The sequence below is a fragment of the Lontra canadensis genome, unplaced genomic scaffold, assembly GCF_010015895.1.
Source record: "Lontra canadensis isolate GAN:19392208 unplaced genomic scaffold, GSC_riverotter_1.0 scaffold42, whole genome shotgun sequence".
NCBI lineage: Eukaryota > Metazoa > Chordata > Mammalia > Carnivora > Mustelidae > Lontra > Lontra canadensis.
In genome coordinates this window covers 16,284,323-16,296,586 of record NW_022631036.1, presented here as the reverse complement: position 1 = coordinate 16,296,586, position 12,264 = coordinate 16,284,323, and the positions used below count along the sequence as shown (strand labels likewise).

The window sequence follows — 12,264 nt, the reverse complement described above, 5'->3', positions numbered from 1 at the left end:
GTACTGTGGGCACGTAAGGTGAACAAAAAGCTGTGCCTTCAAGAAATTGGTAGTGAGGGAGACAATCAACTATGTAATAAAACACAAAAGGAAGTACTTCCCATTCTTCCTCACAGACTGTACCCTGTGTACAATTTAACCTTATCAGTATCTCCCGTTCTGTGACCTTTCTATACGTCTGCAGTGTGTTACCCTCTCTGCTTCTCTCCTCTTCCACACCACTGCATGATATGTCACTCCACTATCTTTCTTACTGGTCCTGTCAACTCTCATTGCTCTTTTTGCCATACCTGGCTTGCAAATTCCCACACTCAGGATCAATTCAACAACCGCCTTTGCTTTCTGAGCTGCTGGTGTGGTTACAGAAAAGTCACAATTGTTTACACTGGTCTACTACGAAATTAATGGTCTTCGATTTGCATCGGCTCTTAAAACCAATCAACACTCTTGAAGAGATCTGCTCAGCTCCTCTTCTGATTCCCTTCAGCAACTACTCTCAACTTCTACTTCAACCCTCTACATTTCCACCCCACTCTCAACAAGTGACCTGGTTTCCCACATCCCAAAGAAACAATACTAGCAGCTGTTTTCCCTCAGACCTATCAATAAACTCTCCCACAAAAAAAAAAACCAACCTCATCATCTTTTCCACTTTTTCATAAGCAGCGTCCATCTGTTCACCCGAGCATTTAACTTTGCTGTCTGCTTTAGGACCTGCTCATACACTGCTCTTCTAGTTAAGGTTAGACTCTGTCTCACAAACCTTTCACACACTGAGTACCTATTTTAAAAAAATTTTTTTTTATTTTTTAAAGATTACTTATTTATTTATTTGACAGAGATCACAAGTAGGCAGAGAAGCAGGCAGAGAGAGAGGAGGAAGCAGGCTCCCTGCCGAGCAGAGAGCCCGATGCGGGGCTCGATCTCAGGACCCTGAGATCATGACCTGAGCTGAAGGCAGAGGCTTTAACCCACTAAGCCACCCATGCGCCCCTGAGTACCTAATTTTTAAATCCAGTAACTTTTTACTGTTCTTGTCCTCTCTGCAGTATTTTTGCCTTAGTGATCATTCTAATTACTTTAAACTCTCTCAACTTCTGGGGACTTTTCTCATATCCCTCCTACCTCTCTCAGCCCTGTCAATCGATCTATTCTTCCCTATAACCCTTAAACGCTGGTTTCCACAGGTGCTATCTAAGCTGGGCAATCTCAGCCATTCTCGACTGTAACTCCTAAATATTTATCATCAATTCAAACCTCTTAAATTCCCAGTCATACTTTCACAGTACCAACTAGACATATCTGCCTAGAAGTAGTCGCTTGTTAAACAACAGAGTGCCAGGGCGCCTGGGTGGCGTTAAAGCCTCTGCCTTCAGCTCAGGTCGTGATCCCAGGGTCCTGGGATCAAGCCCCATAGCGGGCTCTCTGCTCAGCGGGGAGCCTGCTTCCTCCTCTCTCTGTGTCTGCCTCTCTGCCTACCTGTGATCTCTGTCTGTCAAATAAATAAATAAAATCTTAAACAAACAAACAAACAAACAAACAAAAAATGGAGTGCCTTCAATGTGCAAAACCACTGTCCTAGGAGCTAGGGATAGAGCAGTGAAAAGACACAATCCTCACCCTTTCACATTTTTGGCAGGAAAGGGATTAGATACCTTATAGGTACTTCAAATCCGACATATATGAAACCAAGCATATTATCTACCTCAGTTCTTTTACCCTGCATTCCTCATTTTCTCCTTCTCCTCTGTCCAGCCCATGTACTTATACAGTCACTATACCCTGCCAATTCTACCTCCTAAGCATCTCCTTGCTATGTCCCTTCCTTCATCCTCCCTTCTGATCTAATTATACCTTCATCATTTTTCATCTGGACTATTACAACAGCCTGTTAACTGGCTTCTCTGCTTTGTGAAAGGAAGAATCAACCTTCACATCAGAGTAATCTACAATGCTATTTTCATCTAGGCATAGGTCTTCCGCAGCTTAAAATCCCCAAGGACTTCCCACTGACTGGAATCTTAATTATTATGCAATTTACACTTTATCTATACTATCCATTATCTACCCTTGCTTCCTGTGAGAACAAGTGCTCCAGGTGGAACCAAATTACCTACCCAGGCTACCCACTCTGCTGGCAAGCCTTCCCCTTCCATGAAAGCCTACAAAATTCCTGGTCAATATTTAAGGCTTAGCTCATTTAGGTGATAGCACAGCAGTTAAGAGTGCCAGACCTGGAGCTAGACTGCCTGAGTCTGACTTCAGCTCATATTGGCTGTTACAACCTTGGGCAAGTTATTTAATCTCTCTGAACCTCAGATCTCCTTTCCAAACTAGAAAGTAGCAGCTACTAAACAGGGATTTGAGAATTGAGTGAGTATATGGAAAGTACCTGGCCCACAGTAAATGCTAAATCAGTATGCAGCTATCATTATGTCTTCACTACTTCCCCTTCTCCCAAAAGCAAACACTCCCTCCTTTGTACTTCTATGGTACTTTATCACAAGTCTGCCTCTACACTGTGATGGTCTTAGGATAGGAACTTTCTTTTTCCTTTGCCAACATTCATCTCCTTATTCTCTGCCAACATAATCGATGTCACATTTTTATTTTAAGTATCAATAAATGTGGAATATGCTCAAACTAAATGCTGTGCAGGTACCAAAGAATGCCAACATGTGGCCAAGTCTTCAAAGATAAATCAAATTTCAAGTGGAAAAAAAAAAAAGGTGAGAAAAAAAAAACAACACTCTGCCACATTAATAGGCATAGATAAAGCAGACATTAAAGTACCCTGGCAATGACAAGCAGACTAGAATATGTCTAGTGGGACAGAAATACTGAGAAATGAAGCCAGCCTGAAAATGTCATGAACGGTGTTTAATGCTAGCCCAAGGAGTTTGAACCTTACTGCAAGAAGAACTGGGTCCAGGTAAATGCTTTTGACTAGTGTCGTTACATGATTTAATCATTTAAAATCAGGAAACTTTAAATAAAGTCAAGCTGGACTGGAAGGTAGACAGAAAGGAGACATAGACTAATGACAGGTAAGAAATAGCAAGGACATTAAGGGGGGCCATACTCATTAAAGATGGGCTAAACATTTTTGAGATGAAATTAACTGGCCTTGGGGACACCTGGGTCAGTAAAGTGTCTGCCCTCAGCTCAGGTCATGATCCCAAGGCATTAGGATCCCTGCTCAGCGGGGAGCCTGCCTATCCCTCTGCCTGCTGCTCCCCCTGCTTGTGCTCTTTCTGAGACAAACAAATAAATAAAACCTTCAGAAAAAAAAAAAAAGAAATTAACTGGCCCAGTGACTATTCTGATATGGAGATGAAGGACAGGATTCAGAAGTTTCTTGCCTGCATGACTGGAAAATGATAATATGACAAAGATGAGAGATAAAGAGGGAGGAGGAAGGCTAGGAATCCAGAAGAGGTGTAGTTACTCCACCTGAAGTAATTCTGAAAACAGTAAACATATTATTTACAATTAAAAGCAAATGCTAAGCAAATTATGCCAACAATGTGTTGGCACTCACTGCTTTTATTTAACAAGCACATCTGAGCAAACTGTGTCCAGTTCAAAAGGCTCATTTGTTTACTAAATAATATGTTACTGTCCTTCGTTTTGGGGAAAAATGGCCTATTATGTAGAGGTATGGCTGAAGAGTGGCCAGTAATTTTAAATATTGTGTATTTCTTAAAGCCTGCTTTTTAAGTTTTCACAAGACAGTATTTTTTTTAAGGCAATAAGATTCTCTTCTGATCCAAAAATCATGGTGAAAATTTAAGGCTGCTTAAGAATGTATTTAAAAATATTAACTTTAATTTTGCTTACTTGTTGCTCTGTAGAATGCTTACATCATTTTTGAATCTGTGACTTATATCAAAATTTCTATTGAGGGGCACCTGGGTGGCTCAGTGGGTTAAAGCCTCTGCCTTCGTCTTGGGTCATGATCTCAGGGTCCTGGGATAGAGTTCTGCATAGGGCTCCCTGCTGGGCGGGGAGCCTGCTTCCCCCCTCTCTCTCTCTGCCTGCCTCTCTGCCTACTTGTGATCTCGTCAAATAGATAAATAAATAATCTTTTAAAAAAAATTTCCTATTGATACATGCACTTCATGCTTTTTCTCTCTCAAGAGTTTCTTAAAAGGCTGAACACAATAACCTAAAATAAAAGTACAATGTCTAAAAGTTCTAATTATGGCAATCTATTTCTATCAGAGCAAACACAATATAAGGAAATTTAAACAGGCCAGATATTTGTTCCTGAAATGATGGAACAGCAGGATAACTATGCAGTTGTAATCAAACTTCAGTGCTCAAAAGAATCTTCTTGGGTGCTTGTTGAAAAAGTAGTATATGATAATTACACAGGATTTAAAAAAAGAAGTAGTTATCTGTCCTTCTCCCTACTTTGGGAAATTCTGATTTACTAGGGTAGGGCCCAGGAACTTGTTTTATTTTCCAAACACCCCAGGTGATTCTGAAGCAAATGTTTCAAGACCACTATGAGAAATACTTGTACTGACTCTGGTATCAGAAACATGGTTTAGTTTAAAGTCCACCTCCCCCCTTCACTGGCTGTGTGACCTTACACCGCTTACTTAGTTTCCCCAAGGTTCAGATTTCTTATCTGTAAAAGGCGAATACTAAAAGTTTCATAAGGATGATGAGAGAATATAATGAAACAATGCTTATACAGTACTTAACACAGTGCCCACCTATAATTATTACTATGATTCACCCATTTCCACAGGACAAAAAATAAGGAAGAACTGGACATATATACATATTAACCATGACAACCTAAATGCTTTGTAATTCATGGTAATGTTTTTTTCATTTCCTTCTGGTAAGGCACGCTCTTTGTCTCTCTTTCCCTTTAATTTTGTAATACATGAAAAAAGTTTTTAAACATATTACATTACATGCTTCAAGTTTTATAAACAAATCTTACCAAAGGCATAAGGCAATGAAAGCAAATATTAACTAGAAAATACTCTGCTTTTCATAACAAAATAAATACTCAAAAAATTAATACTTTTATTGAACATTAGCCAGATTTTACAGAAGAGCAAATTGTTTGCTTTTTCTGGTAGACCATAAAAATTAGAGACGAAGTCATCTAAATAAAGAATGCCAACTGCTTTATATTTAGAAAAATCAGTTTAATTGTACTATAATCAATTCATCTCCTTTCATTACACAACTCTACTGTCTTTCCTATTTTAAAATCCAAAATGTAATTTTTCAAAGATTTTATTTATTTGACAGAGAGAGATCACAAGTAGGCAGAGAGGCAGGGAGAGGGGGAGAGAGAGAGAGAGAGAAAAGCAGGCTGCCTGCTGAGCAGAGAGCAGGGTCCAGGGCTGGATCCCAAGACCCCAGAGATCAAGACCCCAGGTGAAGGCAGAGGCTCAACCCACTGAGCCACCCAGGTGCACCACTAAAGTGTAATTTTTAAGTGGCCATCTAATGCTACTGTCTTATCCCAGAACATATAGATACACATCTACAGTTTTTTAAAACTCACTAGAAACTAAACTTTTTAGAAATAACCAGAAATCCTATATGATGCTTTCACACACTAAATTCTAAATGATGCTTTTGTGTAAACTGAGAAATTTATTAAAACATCATTTATAAAAGTAAGCAGCCCCCTCTGTTATCCTTCTTACCATCTGAAAACTTTTAAAGCTCGCCAGTTAATACTAACTACCTCATCTTTTATTTAAAAAACAGTAACATCCTACAAGAATATTTTGTCACCTGCCAAAAATCGACTAACTGATGTGTCTCTCACATTACCTAACATGAATAAGTAAAGGCAAAATGGAAAACTGAAGTGCAGGCTGTTAAATGTGATGGACCCAACGAACCTTGCTGAGCTGCAATCACCATATATCAATATTTTTCAAGCGCTTACTTGTACAACGTACGCCCCCCCCCCCCCCCCCCCAGCTTCAGACAAAGCAAAAGAAGGGAGAGTACAGGAGGAAGGAATCAGAGCCTGGAGGCCCTTTCTTAAGTGGCAGGCAACTGGCCTCAAACCACCACCGAGGGAACTCCGCAAAAAAAATGTATGTTTTTGGATATTAAGAAACGTGAAAGCACCATGAGCTTCCAGCACTTTGCAAAATCTGGCAGGATACTGGAGAAGAGTTAAGGTTCGGCAACCGTAAAATTCCTTGCAAACGGGTAATCTACAAAAAGCCTGTACTGTATCTGTTTTAGAAGGTGAGAAAAGTGGGAGGCAACGGGTTCGACGTCCACAACGGGAGAAAACTGAGGGTGCCACCACAAAGGTCTGAGAATGGGTTTTCATTGCCCCTCAAAGCGTCGGGGGCTGGCGGGTAAGGATCCAGCTCCGGCCTCCACTTCCACTTCCCACCTGCGCCCCAAGCCGGGCGGGGGAGGAGGTCCAAGGGAGGGTCTGAGGCGGGGCGGGGGACAAGAAAGCTGCTGTGGGTCCCCAGGAAATCAGAACCGAGCTGCCCCGAGGGAGGAACGGCTGCAAGAGGGCGGGGCGCGGTGCAACGAGGAAACCGAAAGAGGACGCCGGGGAGAAGGTGCTGCGCGACTGGGGACCCTTCCTAGTACCACACCCAGGGGCCAAGGCGGGGGCGAAAGGGTCCCGTGAGCGAGAAGAAGGCAGAACTTACTCCGCGGTCCTCCTCCGAGAGGAAGTCGGGGCCGTCGTCCAGGCCTTCCTGCGGGGTCGCCGGACCCGGCGCACCAGGGGAGAAGATGGAGTTGGGGAGACACAAAGGGAGACATTAGTGCTAGGCCGGCGCGGACCCCGCGCCCGCCCCGCGCCCGCCGCGCGCCCGCCGCCCCCACCGCGCGCCCGGGGCTCGGCGCCGCTGGAACACCCACCATCATGGCTGCTCCGAGGCGAGGGCCAGCGCACGCGCGCACCGCACCGCGGGGCCGGAGGGAGCCGGCAGCAGCGGGAGAGGCGGGGCTGGTGGCGGCAGGAGAAGGCGGGGTCTCGGAGCAGCCTGCCCCGCCCCACCCTGGCGCGGGGGGCCGGGGGCGGTAAGCTGTAGGAATGGGGAAAGCAGGGCCCTCCGCCCGAGGTTGGAGCACCCCAGTCGGAAAGGGCCCGTAGGCCCAGACCCACATGGCTGCGGGCAGGTCGCGGCTGGCTGGCTCTGACCCGGAAGGGGCCGAATGCCACCTGGGGAGCTGTCCAGTTTCCTTTCCCTTAGGGCTGCAGCGGAAAAAAACAAACGAGCGTCCTCCGGAAGCCACAATAAATCGCCTAGTCTTTGTATTATGCCACACAATAATTAATCACAATTAATATTTTGCCTATAGAAATTGTGGGAACTAAGGGCCTTCGCACAGTGAGCTGTAATCAAGCTTTTACGATTGGTGAGGTAATAACCCCAGGGTTTAGGGTGCTAATGGTTAAGGACTATAAAAGTGAGCTGTTCGTGTTACAAGAGCATTTCTTTCCTTTTTATGAACGAGCGCCTCCAGACCTACTCTTAACTGTCCGGCCGGACAGCACCACATGGGTGTCCACAGGCAATTTAAAAGACGGGACAAAATCATTCCTCAACCTTTGCCCCCTGTCACCTTTTACGCACGCAGACACACGCGCAAACGTATATGCCATCCTTGTGCTTCCAGTCACTTAATGGCATCGGCATCCTTCCACTTTTCAGTCCAGAAACCTCCAAGTCCTATTCACATCCTTCCTTCTTCTCCCTCACTTGTCACTCCATTTAGTAACAGATTCTGTTGCATCTGTAATTTATTGTCTCATCTCTTAAATTAGTCCTGGTCCTCCCTCTCCTCCCTTCCACAGCAATTACCATCAGTTTCTGTCTGGACCCTTGCAATACTCTCTTAACTTTTCTTATTTTCATCTCTACATCCTGCCACCAGTAGTTTGTTTTCTATCTTTCTTTCTTTCAAGATTTTATTTATTTGACAGAGAGAGAGGAGCACAAGCAGGCAGAGCAGCAAGTAGAGAGAGAAGCAGCTCCCCGCTGAGTAGAGAGCCCAATGGTGGGGCTCCATCCCAGGACTCTGGGATCATGACCTGAGCTGAAGGCAGATGCTTAAGGGACTGAGCCACTCAGGTGCCCCTACAGTTTTACTCCTAAGACACAGACATCAATGATAAAGCTGCTAGCCTGTCCATGACCTTTACACATTTTTATTACATTAAGGTCCAACTCCTCTGCCTAGCATTTAAGCCCTCCACACTTGACTCTCTCCCTATTCTGCCAGGCCCTCTTCCTATCTTGTTGAATTGAAGCTCTTAAAACAATAATGTTAAACTATTAATAATTTCTTGAGAACTTCTTGTAGCTTTCATTTTGTATGTAAGGAGAACTGAGGCATAGAGAAGTTAAGTTACTGCCCAAACAAGGGTTATTCTCCACTTGGGTGGGGCGTGGCTTTATTTTTTGTCTTTTGTTTCTTGTTTTCCAGTGCATTGTAGTAACTACTGGAGGAGTGCCCCCCCTCCCCCCGGGAGTCATGAGGCATCATGCGGTGTCAGTATAGTGTGATGAAGTGTCAGGAGGAATGTTCTAGTAATTTGTTGCTGGTGAAAAGTGCCAATATTTCCTATTTTGTTTTTGTATTGAAGGTAATGCCTGTAGAGCTCTGCTTCCTAGATGAAGCTACAGTTAATGAATGGGATTTGCATACAGCTGATAGGAGGGTAAGTGTGTCCTATGGACAAAGGTTGAGAAGTGTCACCTAGGACCACCTAAATGTCTCTGATCATTAACCAAGGGTTTCAAGACTTAAGCCAAGACCGGAAACATTGTACAGAAACACTCAAATTATCAAATGTTAAACTTAGAAATCACTATTTAAAAACAAAATTTAAAATACCAGTAGCCAAGGGGCGCCTGGGTGGCTCAGCGGGTTAAAGCCTCTAGCTTCGACTCAGGTCATGATCCCAGGGTCCTGGGATCGAGCCTCGCATCGGGCTCTCTGCTCAGCGGGGAGCCTGCTTCCTTTCCTCTCTCTCTGCCTGCCTCTCTGCCTACTTGTGATCTCTTGTCTGTCAAATAAATAAATAAAATCTTTAAAAAAAATAAATAAAAATAAAATATGAGTAGCCAAATAAAATTATCAACAAAGACATTTAATAATTACTGCAGTTAAAATCAATGGCTTATGGGGCACCTGGGCGGCTCAGTGGGTTAAGCGTCTGCCTTTGGCTCAGGTCATGGTCTCAGAGTCCTGGATCAAGCCCTGCATTGGACTTTCTGCTCTGCGGGGAGCCTGCTTCCCCCTCTCTCTCTGCCTGCCTCTCTGTCTACTTGTGATCTCTCTCTATGTCAAATAAATAAAATCTTAAAAAAAAAAATCAATGGCTGAGGGCGCCTGGGTGGCTCAGTCATTAAGCGTCTGCCTTCGGCTCAGGTCCTGGAATTGAGCCCCACTTCGGGCTCCCTGCTCTGTGGAAAGCCTGCTCCTCCCTTTCCCACTCCCCCTGCTTGTGTTCCCTCTCTCATTGTGTCTCTCTCTGTCAAATAAATAAATAAAATCTTAAAAAAAAAAAAAAATCAATGGCTGAAAACTCACATGAGTAGAGAACCCAACCTTGAAATAATAAAGTTATTCATTAATACCTGAGCCTATCTATCTGGGTAAAGGTCTCAAACTATACTGGTCTGGGTAAAGGTCTCAAACTATACTTTGTAAATGATAAGAAGGAATTATCAGTAACAGATACTAACAACTATCAGAAAGGCAGTTACGGGGTGTCTGGGTGGCTCAGTGGGTTAAGCCTCTGCCTTTGGCTCGGGTCATGATCCCAGGGTCATGGGATTGAGCCCCACATCAGGCTCTCTACTCTGCGGGGAGCCTGCTTCCTCCTCTCTCTCTGCCTGCCTCTCTGCCTACTTGTGAGCTCTGTCTGTCAAATAAATAAATAAAATCTTAAAAAGAAAAAAAAAGGCAGTTACAGAGTTTAAGGAATATCAAAGGAAAAGAGATTAAAATTAGCTCACACAACAGATTTTTTCTGCTACTTACAGAATAAATTGAGAAGATATTAAAACTGAACCACTTCTCTAGTACTTTTTTTTAAAGATTTATTTATTTATTTTAGAGAGAGAGAGAGACACACACACACACACACACACACACACACACAGCATGAATGGGAGGGGCAGAGGGAGAGGGAGAGAAAATCCCGAGAAAGCCCCACACCAAGCGTGGAGTCTGACATGGGGTTCGATCCCAGGACCCTGACTGAGATCATGACCCGAGCTAAAACCAAGAGTTAGTTGCTTAACCGACTGTGCCCTCCCCCGCCAGGAGTCCCTTCCCTAGTACTTTTAGCCAAATAATCAATTTTTCATCTTGTTTTAATAGATTTTTGTGAAATTACCTACTTCTATATAAATTTCACAAGCATATTGTGTTGAATCACAATCTGATTTTTTTTTTTTAAGATTTTGTTTATTTATTAGACAGAGATCACAAGTAGGCAGAGAGGCAGGCAGAGAGAGAGAGGAGAAAGCAGGCTCCCCGCCGAGCAGAAAGCCCGATTCAGGGCTTCTGAGATCATGACCTGAGCCAAAGGCAGAGGCCCAACCCACTGAGCCACCCAGGCGCCCCTCACAATCTGATTATTTCATAGATTTAGCTACATAAAAATAAAATATTACAGTTTGGAGTAGATACTAAATAGTGTTTCAAAAATAAACGTATTGGAAGATTTTAGAGAAAAGTAAACTTTTAGAGAATAATCAACAAGTCACTTTTAAATTTTGAGAAAATAAAAAAATGTATTTGCTTCGAACATTTTTATCAAACAAAAACCAACTTTTTTTCTAGAAGAAAAACTTTAAAAATCTGAAATGATGATTATTTAATTAGGTTTAGAAGAAAACTGTTTAATTCCTTTTATCATGTTCTGATCAAAGAAAGTTTCACCAAAATGTATTTTTATCAACTCCTCATTTCCTTGAATTCTAGACCATTTCTTGTTTTGGACAACCTTTGGGTCCTAATTCTTCCCTTCTCCCTGGGAGTTATATTACAACAAAATTCTCTACAGAAAGATTGCTGAACCCTGTTTTTTCCAGTTATATCAGTCAGGGTGTGTTTACCTGCAAGTAACAGAAAACATCAATTCGAATAAACTGAGCGGTACAGAAATGTGTGATCTCACAACAAAAAATAAGGAGTCTCTAGGCATAGTACAGATCTTCCTCACTTTATGATGGTGTTACAACCTGATAAAACCATCATAAACTGTAAATACCATAACTGAAAGTTCATGTAATACACTTAACCTATTCAACATCATAGCTTAGCCTACCCCACCTTAAACATGCTCAGAACACTTATATTAGCTACAGTTGGGCAAAAAGCATCTAACACAAAGCCTATTGTACAATAAGGGTTGAATATCTCATGTATTCATTGAATCTTGTACTGAAAGTGAAAAACAGAATGGTTGCATGGGTACAGAATGGTTGTAAGTATATTGGTTGTTTACCCTTGTGATTGCATGGCCAACTGGGAGCTGTGGTTCATAAACCACACTTTACTTAAATAAATCAATAAGCAAGCAAACAATACAGATACCATATATAGAAGATCAAAAAATAAAGAGTCATGTCTCAGGAGAATGAAGGTGGAAAAGTGAATGTTCCAGAGATGAAAATTACTCTTAGAGAAACACAATCAACTCCCACTTTCCTGGGATTCAGCCCTGGGAATCAGTACCAGTCGTGGACCAGCTGAAATAATCTTGACCATAGCGCCTGAGGACCAAGAGAAAAAGTGACATCATCTGTACAGAACCCTGACCCCAAGGCACATGCAGATTTATTGATTAATGTTCATACCTCTAATTCTATTTGGAAGAATTCCATTTAGAAGCCAAAGATCATTACACTGAAGTCTAGCACACTTTCTTTTGCCTATTTTATTTTATTTATTTATTTTTAAAGATTTTATTTATTTATTTGAGAGAGAGAGAGGGAACACAAGCAGAGGGAATGGGAGAGGGAGAAGCAGGCTTCCCGTAGAGCAGGGAGGCTGATGTGGGGCTCGATCCCAGGACCCTGGGATCATGACCTGAGCTAAAGGCAGATGCTTAATGACTGAGCCACCCAGGTGCCCTCTTTTGATTTAAACACGAGTTGATAAGGACAGAGACATAGAGGACAGTTTAGTGTTGCTCCTTGCCTAGAACAAAAGCAGCATATATATTATGTTAAATCATTTCTAAGTCGTATTTCAATATTGATGATTTGATACCCTCATTCC

The 12,264-nt window shown here is 42.6% G+C and overlaps 1 protein-coding gene across 1 annotated transcript in view; it reads right to left on the bottom strand.

The window, feature by feature from the left end:
* The window catches only part of SNX6 (sorting nexin 6), a 63,719-nt gene extending 56,592 nt beyond the window's left edge, over positions 1-7,127 (bottom strand). The window contains exons 1-2 of the mRNA XM_032871295.1: positions 6,880-7,127; positions 6,666-6,713 (exon numbers count right to left, since the gene is read on the bottom strand). Of these exons, the coding sequence (XP_032727186.1) occupies positions 6,666-6,713; positions 6,880-6,885 (54 nt within the window). The 5' untranslated portion in view covers positions 6,886-7,127. The remainder of the gene's footprint in view (positions 1-6,665; positions 6,714-6,879) is intronic.
* Positions 7,128-12,264: the final 5,137 nt, after the last annotated feature.